Here is a 19074-nt window from a genome sequence, read left to right as displayed (position 1 = left end):
AGAGAATTATCATTTAATAGTTACAAAGTTTCTATTTGAGATGATAAAAAACGTTCTAGAAATGGATTATTAGTAATTATAAATCAGTTTGACTATACCTGATGTCACTAAATTAAACATTTAAAATTAAATTTTATGCATATTATGCTACAATAAATATTCAGGGCTGGTGAGACAGTACAGTGCCTAAAAGAGCGTATTGCACAAGCCTGATGACCTTTTGATCTCTAGAACACATGGCAGAAGGAGAAAATCACATGGCAGAAGGAGAAAATCAGTTCCCAAAAGGTGTCCTCTGACCTCCATATGCATGCTATGGTGTGTGTTAATCTCTCCCCCTCTCCCCCCTCTCCATATCTCTCTCCCCCCTCCCTTTTTCCCCTCTCCCCCCCCTCTCCCATACACAAATAATGATAAACAGAGTAAAAAAATTAGGGTTGGGGATTTAGCTCAGTGGTAGAGTGCTTGCCTAGCAAGTGCAAGGCCCTGGGTTCAGTCCTCAGCTCCGGAAAAAAAAATTGAAATTCAAAGAATTTTTTTAAAGTGTTCAAAAATTCTGTGTATGGTGGTGCAAACCTGTCATTCCAGCTTGGGAGGCTAAGACATGTTATTCAGGAGTTCAAGGCCAACCTGGGCTACATAATACCCTACCTTAAATAAAATCAAAAACAGTTAAGGGACTTAACAAAAGCAAGGAATGCTAAGCACAGAAGATAAACAGAAACAAGTAAAATATTATGTTTTCCTATTATTATATCCTAAATGGTTATAAATTATATCCTAAATGTGATTAGCTATCATCCATACCTGGAAGATCAGATCACTCTAAGGAAAAATTAATATATTTTAAGCTTTCTGATTAAATTTGTAGAATATTAAGTATTTCTTACGACAAACTCACTTACTCTACTTCATAATTTGCCCCTAAATATCAAAGGTAATTACAACTAGGAGTAAACAACTTTATAAAACTGTAACTGCTGTCTCAGACACATTACTACAGAGAAAATCCACTAAAAATGCAGGGTCAGTACCTTTAAATTTCTACTTCTGATTCAGGGGACAGAAAGTAAGTGTGTTAAACTAGCGCCAACACCCAGAGGGAAGTACGTACAGTAGAGCTTTCAGCTACTATTGTAATCCTCCCTTGATCATACTGAGACAAACACTATTATATTAATGGTAATGATTTTGATAGAATAACTTCCACCCATCAACAATGAGGAGAGTTCTTGGTGCAAGAAAGGCAAACTAGAGAGTAGCAATAGCTAATGGAGTTAGCATAGAGCCATTAAAATGCTAATCTAAAGGCTGGTTATGGTGCTACATGCCAGTAGTCCCGGTGCTAAGAAGACTTGGGCAAAAGAACACTAAATTCTGAGCTCAGCCCAGGGTACACGGGGAGATTCTACCTTAAAAAAATAATCTAGTCTATAGAAATGAGCCATAAATATTGCTGTTCCAAAGTAAGATCATAAAAAAGGAACAAGCATAAAGTTTTATTAGTGTTATACTTACTCATTTATATTGATAGTAAATAGATGTAAAATTCAAATTAAACAAATAGAACTCAATTACTCCACAGTACACTAAAAATACTATCTTTTTATAAATGTTAACTAAACATTTAATCAATTTTAATATGTGGAATAGTAAAAATATATACAAAACCTTTCCTGAAATGTAGACTAACAGCAAGATGACTAACCACCATAGGTATTTTATTCAAGGTAAGGAACATATTTTTAAGAGAGTGACTGAACACAGACTGCCTCCAGGGCACCCTGCTCTAGCAGAGCTACCTAGGGAAGTGTTTTTCCCAGGTGTAGCCTGAAGGCACACAGAGTTTACTGACGCTGTTGTCCCAGTAGGATCTTGGCACTTTCTACATGGTGCTGGTTTTGTAGGCATGCAAAATGCAAGAGTTGCAATGTTTGGGATGCCTTGGCTCCAGAAAGCTGCTGATGCCAGGAAACTCATAGCAGTGTCAGGTGTTCTGCCTGGAGCTCCTGATCAGGCTCTTCATGAAACTGGGAAGGTGAAGCCTACATTTAAACAGGGACTGGAGATGCCAGAACCGGGCAACTTCTACTAAGAAGCTATGAATGCTGCAATCCACTGAGTTGAGTCAGAGCTACCCAAGCCTGTTAGAACCCAGATGAAGCAACCTTGAGCCCTGAATACCAGATACAGAATTACAGGGTTCGGTGTTTGCCTTACTAGGGTTTTGGTCTTGCTTTGATCTGATCTTTCCTTGTTATATTCCTTTCAGAATTAGAATTCCTTTTAGAAATGGAATGTTTGGCATGTGACACTGTATATTGGAACTATATAATTTGTATTTTTTTTTTTACTTTACAGGAGATCATAGTTAAGAGACTGATTTGAATCTCTGAAAAGACTGTACTTTGGGATTTTTTTGGACAAATGAACTGTTAAGATTCTGGAGATTCTTAGCAAAGGACTAAACATATTTTACATTATTAAAAATGAGATGTGGTTTAAAAGTAACATGTTTGGATGTCAAATTGACAGAGATGAATTACAATGGTTAATTTTAATTGTAAGGTTGATCAGATTAAATACATATAGGCATCAATAAACTATACCTCTGTGTAAGGGTGTTTCTAAGGAAAAATTAGCTGAGCAGGTTAAGATCTAACCTGAATGTGGGTACACCATTCCATTGCCTGGTTTGCAGACCAGATAAAAAGGGAAAAAAGGGAAAGCCAGCTGAGAATCAGTCATCCCCCCTTTCTCTGCTCCCCAATCTGCCTTCTGGCACCAAGCACAGGAGCTGCTCCCACAGCCATGCATTCCTCATCCCAGTGAACTCTATGCCATGAGTCATATCCAAGATTAGGAACATTTCTTTTCTGAAAGGTAAACTATGGTTTTATAATCTCACTCTCTTAATGTAAATATCAACAATGATCTACAAAACTAGTTCAGGCTATGTGGATCTATTTCTACAAATGTAAAAGAAATAACAATGATATAAAAGCTATATAAAATAACTTGTTCAGGTAAGGATAAATAGTGCCTTCCTACAAAGTATCCTGTCATTGCTTTTTTTTTTTTAGTTTTTTTTTTTTATAGCATAGGCTGGCCACAAACCATTTATGTAGCCTCTGCTTCCTAAGTGATGAGATTAAAGGCACTACTATTACCATGTCCAGCTCAATGAATGTTCCTAGCATGAACTTCTTCAGCATTTTACCACTATTGTTTATTAAATACTCAAACATGTCCCAAGCTTTACAAGCATTATCTCTATGTTTCATTTCTTTTTTCTTTTGGTTTTTCAAGGCAGGGCTGCTCCTCAGTGTAGCCCTGGTTGTCCTGGAACTCACTCTGTAGCCCAGGCTGGCCTTGAACTCACAGAGATCCTCCTGGCTCTGCCTCCCAGGTGCTGGGATTAAAGGCGTTCGCCACCACCACTTAGCTAAAAATAGCATAATTTTGACACATATACATAAAACTATAAATGACAGAATACCCTCTTTGACCAGACCACTTAATGTGCCTGAACCTCAGATCTGCTATCTGAAAATAATAATCTTGACCTCATATAACTATTGCCAAAATCAAATAGTAAGAATTTATGTCCAATTAAATTTTAATTTTATGATAAATGCAAAGTACATAATACCCATTGTTGCTAACTATACTAAAACACCTCAGCTACAAAGTCTATTGTGAAATTTTCAGAAACTTAACAGACATATTAAACAAAGGCCACACAAAGCTAAGAGGTAATGCCAATTGATAAATGTAGAAGAAAAGTAGGAAATAGAAAGTTGCCATTTGAAGCAGAAGGATCACAAGTTCAAGACCAGTTTGAGCCAGGAAGTTCCAGATCAATCTCACATAAAAAGCTCAGAACACCATAATTACAATGTAGATTACCTGTGTAAATACACTAAAGAGCACCAAAAATTAGTGACTGAAGTTCTGAGAAGTATTTCACAGTGTCAAAGTATATATTCCTAAGACACTTGATCTACAAAGGAGGAAAGATAACTTCATAGTAGGAACAATCTAACAGATAATACTGTAGTCAAGTGGTCAAAATTACATTATCATTAATATGTATCAACACCATGTATCCCCTGCTATCACAGCCTGAATAGAGGAGCATCACTTTTGTGGAAATCTTGCCAAAAATATAGAGCTTAGCTAGCCAACCATGGTAGTGTAAGCTGTAAAGCATTTAAGAAGCAGAAGCAGAAGCAGAAGGATTTTATTTTTGTGGTCAATATAGTTTACCTAATGAGTTCTTGGTCTTTGTAGGCTATATAGTGAGATCTCATCTCAGAAAGAAAAAGAGAAGGCATGGGAGGGAGAAACTGTTAGTACCCTTTGAAAGTTCAAGGAAAAACTGTTAAATAGGAAGGGGTAACCACACAAGTAAACACAGTATAGAAATGTGAATATGATCACAGAACTGAAAAGAGAAGTATTTGAGGGGAAATTGATATATTCTGATTAAGTTCAATATTTTAGTTTATAGCATATCTTTGTAACTCTTTTGTAAGTAGAAAATCATCTGAAAATAAGTGCAAAAAGAAAAATGAGGTAAAGGAGTAGTACCTCTGTTTCTTTCTACTTCTAACCCTCTCATTTCCTTTAAACAGACCCGTATTTAACAACCCTTTCATCTTTTGCTAACTCCAATCTCCAAAGTTTCTTCATATACTGACTATAAACTCCTAGTATAAGCTTTATGAAATCCGGTTGTGTTTGCTTTTTCTCCCTTTTTGTGTCTCTAGCACTTAGTATAAGTCTGGCACATTGCAAGGAGTGTTTATTTGCTGAGAAAAAAAAATGACAACTGTATTAGGTTGTATTCATTTCCTATCGCTACAGTAACAAATTAGCATAAACTTAGTGGATTGAAACACAGACATATTCTCTTCCAGAAATGGGAATCAGAAATCTACAGTGACTAGACTGGAATCTAGAGAGCAACACTGTTTCTTCTGGGGCCCTAGGCAACTGTTTACTTCCTTGCCTTTTCCAGCTTTCTAAGCTATCTGCATCCTTTGACTTGGTGACCAAGTCCTGCAACGGCATCACTCCAAACTCTGCTTCTATTCTTAGATCTTTCTCAAATGACTGTCAACCTGCTTCCCTCCTTACAAAGACTGGTGATTAGATAAACCAAACTAATTTCCCTATTCCCATCTTTAATAGTCTCATCTGCAAAGGTACCTTTTTTGGTTATATTTAGTATGAAACTTGTAGAATTCTCTTCTCTGTCATTTAACTTTGGGTTTTCATGGTTTATAGATTTTGCTTTTCAGGAAATGGATGTTTTGGTAAATTATTAAAATGGAGGTTGGAATATCACTTGACAATATTCCATCCTTGGAACAAAGATTAAAGAGTAAAATGATTTATCACTCCCTCCTTGGAGCAAAGAATAAAATGATTTATCATTTTCTACTCATAAATCTACTGGATAAATCATAAATCTACTAAAAATAATCATAAATACTACTAAAATAAAATATAAAATCATATAATATAAAAAATACTAAATAATCATAAATCTACTGAAAGAGACACTTGGTCTAGATGTAATCAAGGAGAAATAGGTCTCTCTAAAACTGTAAGATAGGGGTAATGTGGAGGACAGGATTAGCTCTCCCAATTCCAACAGTATTAATTCCCCCTGTCAGAGGAGGAACCTACATGAGACCGAACTAGGCCCTCTGAATGTAGGTGACATTTATGTGGCTAGATCTGTTTGAGGAGCCCCTGGCAGTGGGACCAGGACTTATCCCGGTTGCATGAAATGGCAAAGGTACTTTTAACAATGAAAAGTTCTAAGGATTAAGACATGGGCATCTTTGAGAAGTCATTATTCAGCCTACTATACATATCAATTTGTTTTTCTTTTTAAAGTCTATGCAACAAATAACTAAAAATAACTCACAAAAACTATTTAGAAACTAATATTTCCAAGACCAGAGTTGTCCCCTTCCACCATCATCCTTTGCCATTTTGCAAAGCATTTGTCTTTGGTTTAGATTTAATCAAGTTATATGATTTGTTAAACAAAGAGACTAGAATATATATATATATATATATATATATATATATATATGCAATATTCATCATACCTAGATTCTTTTCTCTTGGGTCTATACTTAATATCTATGGCTGGATCTGATGAAAACAAAAAGAAATAGAACTAAACAGCATTGTGCATGTGGCAGGGCCTTTAAAGGAATTAAGCATATTCATTTTCTTGTGTGGCTCACACAGAATCTAGAAACATTTCTGAAAGGGTAATAAAACTATTTAGGAGCGAAATTAAGTGCCCTACAGTGAATATTTCAAAAAAACTATATTTTTTTTTCAGAAACAAGATCTGGCATCTAACTCAATATTTTTCTGCCTCATTCTCCTAAATGCTGGCATTATAGGTGTTAGCATCATGCTTAACCCTTAAACATAGATTTTCAGTTATTTCTTCGACTTCTACAATACCTTGGCTATAATCACTACTATAATATAAGTACATAGAAGCCGGGCGGTGGTGGCGCATGCCTTTAATCCTAGCACCCAGGAGGCAGAGGTAGGCGGAACTCTGTGAGTTTGAGGCCAGCCTGGCCTACACAGTGAGATACAGGTCAGGCACCAAAACAACACAGAGAAACCCTGTCTCAAAAAAACAAAAATAAAACAACAACAACAAAAAGTACATAGAATGTTCACTCAGCATGGCAACCTGCTATAGTCGATTGGACCTATTTTTTTTTCTTGTTGGTAGTTTTGATTTTCAGTGACATCTTTAGTTCAAACTCTAGATGGAGTTTCTAGATATCTAGGTACTAGCTATTTCAAGGAGGCCTGGTCTAGAAAGATGTAACTCAGATGGCAGAGTTCAGTCCTCCAAAATCAAATAAACTGGGCATGGTGGTACATGCCTGTAATCTCAGCACTTGGGAAGTGAAGGCAGGAAACTCAGAAGTTCAAGATCTTTCTCAGCTACAATAGTAAATTTAGGGCTAACCTGGAATATATCACACTACGTTTCAAATAAAATATAAACTTCATACACTAGGCACTTAGATTAAATTCCAGTCTATCTGAATGGCAACCAACAGCACTTTATAATGGGTAGAATCTGGATATTTTGTAGACACCAGCACTCAAAGACACCATTAGAATTTAAACAATAATGGCCTACACTTAGTGGCTGTCTTTATTTAATCTTAATTTGTGGTTTGTTTTTTGTTGCTGTTGTTGGTTTTATTGCTGTTGTTTTGAGGTAGGGTCTCATGTGGCCCAGGCTATAGTCAAGAATGACCTTGAACTTCTAATCTTCCTGCCCCCACCTCCCCAGTTACTAGGATTACAGGCATGTGCCACCATACCTGGTATACATGGTGCTGAGATTGAACTAAAAGCTTTGCTCATGCATGTTAAGGCAAGCACTGTACCAAACTGAGCCATATTCCCAGTCCAATCTTAATTTTAAGAATCCCATATGAATGCTGACCATTTTTCATGAATTGACAGAGGTTACCAAGGCTTGTTCTCCTCCTATTTGCCCTACACCTGCCTGAGACTATTCTCATTATAATACCTTCTATGCTGCTTTGTCCCTCATTTGTTAATAATACTACATAAAATAGCTATCCTAGAACAAAATATATGGTAATTCAGTCATTCTCCCCATTTTTTTCTTTAATTTCTCCTTGCTAAACATACTTGAGCTAACTAACCTCTGTAGATTCTGATTATTTCACTTGGCTCTAAATTTCAAAGGCATGAGGATGGAATAGCAATAGAAGTTTTCAAAGAGTCAAGAAAAATCTTTCCTATTTGGAAAAACATCATATGAATTTCACATGTTTTTTGGTATGAAAAAGATAAAGGTAATTATCATACTGAATACATTCCTATCATACACTTAATTTTGTAGTGCAACAATCAACCAATGAGACACATACACTCAGTTCTTAAAATGAAGTGTTAAGGAGAATTTGGGGAATTCCCTGAAGCTAATAAAAAATGTTCCCAAAGAATGTCACACATAGACTTTTTCTTTTTAAAACAGGAAAGGAAAGCAAGCATGGTGGGCATATGCCTATGACCCTAGCAATAGAGAGGTTGCGACAGGAAGAACATCAGTTTGAACCAAGCCTAAGCTACATAGAGAATTCAGGACCAGTTTGTTGGGCTGCATTGAAGACCTTGTCTCAAAATAACAAATAAAAAATGATAAATGTAGAGCAAAAATTAGTTATATTTCCAAAGGCTGGGTACTTTTTTTTTCTTTTTTTTTTTTTTTTTTTTTTTTTGTTTTTTTGAGACAGGGTTTCTGTGTAGCTTTAGTGCCTGTCCTGGATCTCGCTCTGTAGACCAGGCTGGCCCTGAACTCACAGAAATCTGCCTGGCTCTGCCTCCCAAGTGCTGAGATTAAAGGCGTGTGCCACCGCCACTAAGGCTGGGTACTTTTTATAGCTCAGAGGTAGAGCATTTGCCTAGTATGTACAAGGCCCAAAATTTGATCCTAGCAACATAATATAAATAGACAAATGAACAAATTAAATAAATAGAGGGGAAGAGGGGGTATAACTCAACAGCAGAATACTTATATATGGCTCTGAGTTTATTCTTAGCACTGCAAAAATTAAGATAAAAGCAATTGACTAGAAATATATCTCAATGGTAGAGTACTTGCCTAGCATGTAAAAAGGTTCTAGATTCCATCCTCAGCATTGACAATACAAGGAAAGACAATTTTTAAAAAGCTTGCCATGTTCAGTCTGGGAGGAAGGGACTGGACCTGCCTGGATTGAGTCTATCAGGTTGATCGCAGTCCTGGGGGAGGATTTGCCCTGGAGGAGGTTGGGGGTAAGGGGAGGGGGTGGGAGAGGGGAGAATAGGGGAACCCGTGGCTGATATGTAGAACTGAATGGTATTGTAAAATAAAATAAAAAAAAAATGAAAAAAAAAAAAAGCTTGCCATGGGCTCCTAACAGATTAGAAAAGAACATAATTTCTAGACAATGGTAGAAGAGCTTTCTTCATCCTGGGTCACTCTGGAGGTCAGGGCAGCTAAATCTGGTACTCATAAAGCCAAGAAAATTATATACCCACCTGTAGTTCACACCAAGCAACTTCAACCCACGTTTCAGTGTCCAGTCCTTTATATACTGTCTTAAATGCTCCTCTTCCCAGCTCTATATCAAATTTCAGGAACCTGCCACTAGGGGAAGTTGCTACAGCCTTCATTTCGGCTTCTTCTTCCATTTCCTTTTCTTTTTTCTCCTTGAAGCAATCTTTTGATGATTCTGAGGTTGCCTTTGAACACTGCTCATATTTACCTTCTTGCCCACCTCTTAGCACATTTGTAGGATGTTTGTCTACTCTTGAAATATTTGATGCAGCTTTTATTCTTTCATCTCTTGGGGAGGATTCAGCAACTTTGTCATCTTCTGTCATCTCAACACTCTTTCGGAAAAATCTCTTTCTTTCGATGGTCTCCCCTGAAGCAGAGAAGGTGCTGGGTTTGTCCTTCATTCTAGCTTCTACAATCGGAGGTGCAGCAGTCTGAGCAACCCTGTTTTCAAAGGAAACCCCATCAGGTTTCTCAGAATCTTCTGTGCTAGCTGGCTCCCCAGAATCAGTGGCCATTGTAACTAAGGTTGGCAATGAACTTTTTCCTGTTTCACTCTTCAGTCCGCTTACATCTCAGGTATCAGAGTTATCAGAACACACTTCCTTTTATGATGTTATATCTTCCCATAGCAACCTGAAGGAGGGAAAAAGATAATTTTAATATCACCCTACAACAGAAATTACTAAGGAGAAAACAAGTTACCTGATTTTTTTTTTTTTTTTTTTGGTTTTTTGAGACAGGGTTTCTCTGTGTAGCTCTGGAGCCTATCCTGGAGCTCATTCTGTAACCGAGATTGGCCTTGAACTCACAGAGATCCACCTGACTCTGCCTCCCGAGTGCTGGGATTAAAGACGTGCGCCACTATCGCCTGGCCTAGCTACCTGATTTTTAATTGCTTCTTTCTTAATAAGAAGTTTATTCTTGTTTCTGTATAACTTAGCAACTAAGACTCCAGGGACCATGCCTTATCTTATTTAATATAGCTACAGTGACTAATATAGCATTTGGCATATAGTTCAGTATGTCTTCATATGCTGGAACCTAGTTCTCATCTCAATCCACCAAATTCAATACACGTGCCCAAATCCTGAATTCACTCAGCTCTGAATTCACTGGGATTAAAAGCATGCGCCGCCGCCGCCGCCCAGCAATTTTTTATGTATAGTGTTCTGCCTGCATGTATGCCGGTATGCCAGAAGAGGGCACCAGATCTCATTATAAATGGCTGTGAGCTACCATGTGGTTGCTAGGAATTGAACTCAGGACCTCTGGAAAAGCAGCCAGTGCTCTTAACCTCTGAGCCATCTCTCCAGCCCGATTTCATCATCTTAAACTGAAAATCTATACTCATTATAGAAAAATGTCCTATCCAGCTGAGTGCTATGAAATGTACCTATAGTCCTAGTTACTTAGGAAGCTGGGGGTGGAGAATCACCTAAGACCTGGGAGTTCTGAGCTGGCTTGGACAAACAGCAAAATTAATTTCTAAAATAGAAGAAGAGCAGGTTTTAGGGGGCTGAGAGTGTGGCTCACTAGCAGATGTATGCTTAGCATGTACAAAGTTCTATGTTTGATCACCAGAACTACCAAAGAAAATCTTACCCACATCCCCTCCCCAAGCCTACATTCTACTCTCTATTTCTTAATTTACTTATTCTAGATAATTCATGTAAGTAGATGCATACAATATTTATATTTGTCTTATTTCATTTGGCATAATTTGTTCATTTCTTTTTAAGATTGGCTAATAAATACATGAAAAATATTCAATATCTCTAGTCACCAGGAAAATTAAAATCAAAACTACATCAAAATTCCATCCCACCCAAGTAAAAGTAGCTACCATAAACAAAATGCAAAAGAGGTCTGGAGAGATTATCAGTGTTTAAGGGCATTTACTGTTCTTGCAGAGGATCTAGGTCAGTTCCCAGAACCCACAGGGTGGCTCACAACTGTCTGTAACTCCAGTTCCAGAAATTCCAAAATCTCTTCTGACCTCTCCGGACTCCTGCACCTGTGTGGTGCACATACATACACTCAGGCACACACACATACAACAAAATAAATACATTTTTAAAAAGAAAACAAAATAAATTATGAAGATGGAGAATTTAAATTAGCCCAGCCACTAGGGAACTTAGTACAATGTTTCCTCAAAAAATTAAAAATAGAACTACCATATGATCCAACTATAAAGCTTCTAGGTATAAAGATCAAAGTAGCTTACTTTATACAAGGCATGGTGGTGTACACTTGTAATCTCAGTACTTAGGATGGAGGATCTAAAGTTTGAGGCTAGCCTGGGCTACATAGTGAGATTGTCAAAAATAAAGGAGGGAGGGAGGGACTTCTTCCCTCCTTACTACATCATGCATTGGTGGTATGCTACTAAGTTATATGCCTTGAATGACACAAATAAAGTTCAAAATAATGTATATCACTTATTTTCAAATGGCTAAGCAAATGAAACACACCTGTGTGAGTATTCATGTACATGTGTATGTGGAAAATAGAAAGTTGATGTCCATTGTCTTCTTTAATTGTTCGCTACTTTTTTTTTGACAAGATCTTACTATTTAGTCCTGTCTACCGAGAACTGTGTAGACCAGGCTAGCCTCAAACTTACCATTATCTCCATCTTCTGAGATATAAAGAAAGCAGCTACAGCACTACCAATTAGGAATCCAGGTGAACATCATGCAAAGTTTCATTGTATTACTTTGTTACTTTTTTAAAAACATGTTTGAGGTTTTTTTTTTTTTTTTCAAAATAAAAATATTTCAGGGGGCTGGGAAAATGTCTCTGTTAGTAAAGTCCTTACTTGGCAAGCATAAACACCTAAGTTTAGATCCTCAGCACCCTTGTAGAAGCCAGATACAGCAATGCATGCTTGTAATTCCAGGGCTGGGGAGCTGGAGAAGGAAGAATCCTTAGGATGTGAAGCTACCTAGCCTAGCCAAATCAGTAAGCTTCATGTTCAGTGTCTCAAAATATAAGGTGGAAGGCTGGGTGTAGTGACATACGCCTTTAATCCTACATCTCACCACCCCCTGAACTTTCTTTTATAATCATTTGGTTTATATGTAAATTCTTGAGAGCTAAAGAGATAGCTCAGAGGTTAAGAACACTGGCTACTTCTCCAGAGGAACTGGGTTTAATTTCCAGCACCCACATGGTGGCTCACAACAGTTTATAACTGTAGTTCCAGGGAATCTAATACCTCTTCCTGGACTCTGGGTATCAGGCACATATGTGGTAAACAAGCAGATATTTATGCAGAAAAATACCCATACAAATAAAAAAATTTAAACTATATGTATAAATTCTATACATTTTCTGAATGTATATTTCATAAGTGCAATGCCTTAGGTTTCTATTGCTATGATAAAATGCCATGAGCAAAAACAACTTGGGGAGGAAAGGGTCTATTTCATCTTATACTTCCAGGTAACAGTACACCATTGAGTGAAGTCAGGACAGAAACCTAGAGGCAAGAACTGATACAGAAACCATGAAGGAATGCTGCTTATTGTCTTGCTCCATGGCTTGCTCTGCCTGCTTCCTTAAACAATTCAGGACCACTTGACCAGAGATGGAACCACAAACAGTGAACTGGGCCCTTCCACACATACCATCAATCAAGAAAACGCAACACAGGCTTGCTCACAGGCCAATCTGGTGATTGCATTTTTCAATTAAAGTTTCCTCTTCCCAGAAGAGGCCAGTTTGCATCAAGCTGACAAAAAACTAACCACCACAAGGAAAGAGTTTTAAAAATAATAATAATAATGAATATAAAATGCTTTCCAAGAAGATTTGCTGTCTATTGGCTACATACGCTTTTTTAAAAAAATAGGTTTTGCTTTGTAACAAGCAAATTTAAGTAAAGGATTTTTTGCTAATTGAGCCACTTACTTGATATCAATATAACAAAAGGTACTGACCATGAACTAGTTTTAAGAATAGCTCTGAGAAATTCATCTTTGTTTTACACATGATAGTTCTGATATAACCACTAATTCCAAATCTTGTTTAGTTTGACATTAGGGAATGCACTCTAAATAATTCCCATGAATGACAATATGATGCCAGAATATTCATTTTGGCAAATATTTTAGTACATATAGGCACAGGCATAGGCATGTGCTTTCTGAAAAGGAATTTAATAACACAAGAAATAATGCCAAGAATTTGTAAATGATATAGTATGAAATTAAAAATCTTGTGTCTAGCAAAGGAAACAATCACCAGAGTAAAGAGACAACCTACAAAAATGGAAAAAGAGCCGGGCGGTGGTGGCTCACGCCTTTAATCCCAGCACTTGGGAGGCAGAGGCAGGCGGATCTCTGTGAGTTCGAGGCCAGCCTGGGCTACCAAGTGAGTTCCAGGAAAGGTGCAAAGCTACACAGAGAAACCCTGTCTCGAAAAACCAAAAAAAAAAAAAAAAAAAAAAGCAAAAATGGAAAAAGAAATCTTTGCCAATAATACATCATACAGTAGAGTAATACCTAGAACATATAAAAAAACTACAAAAACTACCAAAAAAATCTAAATCATCCAATTAACAAATGGGCTAGTGTGAATAGACAGTTTTCAAAAGAATATGAATGGCAAAAATACAAAAAAGGAAGTTTGAGATCCTCAGTAATCAGTGAAATATCACTTAAAACTACACCATCTCGACGGGTGGTGGCGGTGGTGGTGGTGGCAGCGAACACCTTTAATCCCAGCACTCCGGAGGCAGAGCCAGGCAGATCTCTGTGAGTTCAAGGCCAGCCTGGTCTACAGAGCAAGATCCAGGACAGGCACCAAAACCACCCAGAGAAACCTTGTCTTGCGCGAGGAGGGGGGGGACGGGGACGACGACGACGACGACGACGACAAAATTGTATAAATTTTTGCCCAGTGTATGAATGTGCACCACATGCATGCCTGGTGCCATAAGAGGTCAGAAGACGGCATCAGATCTCCTGGAACCAAAGTTATGGACAGTTGTGAGCCACCATGTGGATGCTTGGAACCAAACCCAGGTCCTCTGCAAGAGCAACAAGTACTCTGAACTGCTGAGCCATCTCTCTAGCTCCCAAAACCCTGAAAGCGTGATTTTAAAAAAATGTATTTTATGTGTATGGTTGTTTTGTTTCCATATATGTCTGTGTACAATATGCATGCCTTGTGCCCAAAGAAGCCAGAAGAAAGCATCAGATCCCCTGGAATTGGAGTTACAGATGATTGTAAGTTGCCACATGGTGGAACCAGATCCTCTGAAAGAGCAGCCAGTACTCTTAACTATTTAGCCATCTCTCTAAACCCCAAAACCCTAAAATCTTATTTAAGCTCTAATATATTTTTAAAAGTCCAATTCCCTGATATCAAATGATAGTTAAACTAGAGACAAAGAGCAATAATATATAATTATATAAGCCTATACACACATACATTTAACAATCATGCCCCCAAATACATGAAATAAAACCTAACACACTGAGGAGAGGACCAGACAATTCAATAACAAAGTATTTGGACAATACTATCAAACAACCTGACCTAGCTGACATCTGTAAAACATTCTCTTCAACAAAGGCAAAATATAAATTATTTTCAAGCACAGATGAGGCATCTCTAGAACACATCATATGCTATGCAGTAAAACAAGTATCAATAAAATATGTTCTCTTCTACAACAAAACAGTTCAATTAAGGGATGGAGCTCAGTTGGTAGAGTGCTTAGCTAGCATGAAGGAAGCCCTGAGTCTGAGCCCCAGTACCACATAAATTGGGCATAGTGATGCATGCCTATAATTTCAGGACTCATACAGCGGCAAGAAGATTGGCTGTTCAAGGTTATTTTCAGCTACATAGAGAGTTGAAGACCAGCCTGGGCTGTGTGAGCAGAGGGAAGAAGAAAGGAAAGAAGGCTGGCTAAGGAAAATAACTAAACTAGAAATTAACAACAGAATGACAATGGAGATCAACAGAAAATTAATGAAAGGCTAAACGGAAGCCTTAATGTCCTTTGTCAGGTGATTTTCAACAAAGAAACTAAGACTATTCAATAGCTAAGTGGCAATCTTTTCAGCTAAAGGTTCTCAACAACTCAAATCAATATGCAGAAGGTGGATCCTTCACCCCACATCAGGCACAGAAATTAGTTCAAAATGGACCACAGATCTAAGAGTGAGAGATAAAGCTTTTAGAAGAAAACACCAGACTAAATCTTGGTTATCCTGGGCCTGGCAAACATAAAGAATAAAAGAGAAAACTGACAGCAGAGCAGCCATCAGTTGAGAGTCAGCCAAAACTAAATAAAGACCAGTCTGAGGTACATAGTGGGAATGTGTCTGGAAACAGTAACCAAGGGGCTGGAGAGAGGGCTCAGTGGTTAAAAGCACTGGCTACTATTCCAGAGGACACAGGCTCAATGCCCAGCATCCACGTGGCAGCTCACTAGAGCTGAAACCCCAGTTCCTGGGAATCCAGTTCCCTCTTTGGCCTCCTAGGGCAGCAGGCATGTATACAGTAGACATACATGCAGATAAAACACCCATACACCTCATTTTTAAGCATTTGAGCAATTCTACAAGTCAATAAGAGAGGGAGGGGAAGAAATTATCTCATAAAAATGTTAAACCTTTGTACTTCAAAGAATATGATTATGAAACTGGAAAGGACAACCCAAATGGTAGGAAAAAATATAAGATGCAGGCAGATCTCTGTGAGTTTAAGACTAACCTGTTCTATTCCAGCCAGAGCAACAAAGTGATACTCTGTTTTAACATAAAACAAGCAAACAAAGAATACATGAAGAATTCTTACAATTTAATAAGGAAAAGGCAAACCAATTTTAAAATGTGCGGCTTAGCATGTTCAAAGATCTCGGTTCAATCATCAGCACTCTATCCCCCGCAAAATGGGTAAAAGGTTTGAATAAATATTTTCTAAAGAACATGAAGCAAAGTCTTTCTTATCTGTAGTTTTACTTTCTACAGTTTCAGTCATATTCAGTAAACTATAGTCCAAAAGTAACAGAAAACTCTGGGAATAAAGTCAGACATGGTGGCACACGCCTAAAGCCCAGTAACTGGGAAGCTAAGGCAAGAGGATTACAAGTTCAAGTCTAGCATGGGCTACATGATACCACCTCAAAAAAAAACACACAAATAAAAGGAGGGCAGGGGTGAGATGGGTCAGTGATAAGGGCACTTGCCACCAAGCCTGACAATCTGAGTTACTGAACCCACATGGATCCCAGGACCCACACGGTGGCAGTAGAGAACTGATTCCCAAAAGTTGTCTTCTGGCCTCCATAGTGTGTGCTAGTGCACATATATGTAAATAAATAAACAAATGATGTAGTAAAAGTTAAAAGAAAAAATTCCAGGAAGAAGCAAAAACACTACATTTATATAAATGTATTATAGCATTGTCTTACTTTTCTACTGCTGTGATACAAGTGCCACAATCAAGGCAACTTACGCAGAAAGGGGTTTATTTGGGCTTATGACTCCAGAGAGCTAAGAATCGATTATGGTGAGGCAGTGTAGCAGCAAGCAGCAAACAGAGATCACGTCTCAAACAGGAAGTAGAGAACAACTTGAAATGATGGAGTCTTTTGAACCCTTAAAACCCACCCCAGTGGCTTACTTCCTCCAGTAAACCCACAGCTCTTAATCCTCCCCAAACAGCTACCAACTAGGGATCGAGTATTCAAATGCCGAGATTTATGGAGGACAACTCATTCAAACCACATTCCACTCCCTGGCCTCCACAGTATTGTAGCAAAAAAAAAATGCATTTAGTCTTATTTCAAAAATCCCTATAGTCTTTCACAGTCTCAACACAGTTTAAAAGTCCAAAGTCTCTTCTTAGACTCAAGGCAATCTCTTAATTGTAACCCCTGTAAAAATCAAAAAGCAAATTACATACTTCCAACATACAATGGCACAGAATATACATTACCATTCCAAAAGGGAGGAAAGAGATAACATTGGACCAAAGCAAGGCCAAAACCCAGCAGCACAAACTCCAAATCCTGTAGTTCTACGACGTCAAATGGCTTAGATGGCTCTACCCTTCCAGCTTTACTGACTGCAACACACTTCCCTCTCTTGGGCTACTCCTACTCCATACATATAGCTCTTCTTAGCAGATATCTCAAGATTCTGACATCTCCAAAATCCTGGGATCTCCAATGCAATCCAGGTTTCATACTCACAGCTTCACACAATGGACTCCCCTGCCACACACCTGGCCTCGGTGGCTTTCTGAACCCTGCTCTGAAAGAGCAGCAAGTACTCTTAACTGCTGAGCCATCGCTCCACCCCATCCACTACTTTTTTTTTAATTTAGCCTCAGGCACATTCTTAGGACACAGGCAGAAAGATCAAGAAGATTCCACAAACCCTTCACTCCTGTATACTTCATGAACCTAAGGCCAGAACCACACAGTCATTTAGGGTGAACTCTAGAGCCCTTGATTCACATTCGTAGCAGCTTTGATTTGTTGTTCCTTTTTAGGAGCAGAAAATTCCTTATGCCTTTTCTTTTTACCAGGTGAAAGCTCAGCTGGGTAGGGTCTTGCTCTGAGGGCACCATTGCCTTTGTCACAATGCAGATCAGGCCTTGCCTTAATCACCTTAGCTTTTTCAGCACAAGCTTTGGCTGTGGTGTTCATTTTCTCTTTAAACTGTACATTTTATATCTATTTCTGCCATACTTGCTCTTTTTCACTATAGGCCTCCATAAGAGTGATTACTAATAATCACACAACAGAGTCAATATTTAGGTTATCTTGAAATCTCTACCACCAAAGAAATTAGTCTACTACTTTTTTGAGGATTTAGGGTTTTTTTTTATTTTATGCATATGAGTGTGCCTGGCAACTGCAGAAGCCAGACAAGAGTTCTGGATCCCCTACAACTGGAGTTATAGACAGCTATAAGCTGCCATGAGGGTGCTGGGAACTGAACCCAGCTCTCTGTAAGAGATACAAGAATGGTCTCTATCCCAATTGCTATTATTGTTTCCCTCTGAAACTTTTTGAGCTGGGCCTCTGAAGTCTGAATAGCTCCCAGCACTACTGGCTTCCAAGGTCCTACGAAGATTGAGCATTAAGCTCTGCTTATAGCATTCAACCAATTTTCTAGTCCAAAGTTCCAAAGTCTTCCACATTCCTCAAAAACAAACAAACAAGAAACTACATGGTCGGATCTGACACAGCAATAGCCAACTCCCTGGCACCAACTTCTGTCTTAGTTTCCTTTCAATTGCTATGATGAAAGATCATGACCAAGGCAACTTAAAAAGAAAGCATTTATTTTGGGCTTACTGTTCCAGAGGCATAAGAGTCCATCATGGCGTGGCAGCATGGCAGCAAGTAGCAGGCATGTCGGCTGGAACAGCAGCTGAGGGCTCACATCTCAAACAGGAAGCATAGAGAACAAACTCGAAATGGCGCGAATCTTCTGAACCCTTAAAGCCCACCCCCAGTGGAATACTTCCTCCAGCAAGGTCTCTTCATCCTCTCCAAATAGTCAGCAACTGCTCCAAATATTCAAATGTCTGAGACTTATGGAGATATCTCATTTGAATCACTACAAGCATAGTTTTATAGTAATAGTAGTAAGTCAGACACAAAGGTGTACACCTGTAATCTCAGAACCTAGGAAGCTGAGAAAGAAGGACTGTGAAGTTATGGAGACTCTGGGCTACACAGACCCTTTCTCAAAACAAACAAAAAAGTCTTACTAGTATTTCATCCTTATAAAACTGTCATAGAATTCAAATCACAACTTGGGTTTTCAATAATTTGAGTATTTTTTCTTACACAATAAAGGTTTAGTGAGTTTTGTGGAGTTATTTCTTTACTTTTAATTTTACACAGATTCTGGGCATCAACCTCAGGCCACTAGGCTTGTATAACAAGCAACCTT

The 19074-nt window shown here is 38.3% G+C and overlaps 1 protein-coding gene across 6 annotated transcripts in view; it reads right to left on the bottom strand.

The window, feature by feature from the left end:
* Window positions 1-19074, bottom strand: part of Wnk3 (WNK lysine deficient protein kinase 3) — a 124441-nt gene that overhangs the window by 85932 nt on the left and 19435 nt on the right. For all 6 annotated transcript variants that reach the window (XM_076562711.1, XM_076562712.1, XM_076562713.1 and 3 more), the window contains exon 2: window positions 9121-9775. In XM_076562711.1, the coding sequence (XP_076418826.1) occupies window positions 9121-9657 (537 nt within the window). In that variant the 5' untranslated portion in view covers window positions 9658-9775. The remainder of the gene's footprint in view (window positions 1-9120; window positions 9776-19074) is intronic.

The sequence above is a fragment of the Peromyscus maniculatus genome, chromosome X (assembly GCF_049852395.1).
Source record: "Peromyscus maniculatus bairdii isolate BWxNUB_F1_BW_parent chromosome X, HU_Pman_BW_mat_3.1, whole genome shotgun sequence".
NCBI lineage: Eukaryota > Metazoa > Chordata > Mammalia > Rodentia > Cricetidae > Peromyscus > Peromyscus maniculatus.
The sequence above is the reverse complement of the archived record's forward strand: the minus strand, read 5'-3'. Positions and strand labels throughout refer to the sequence as shown.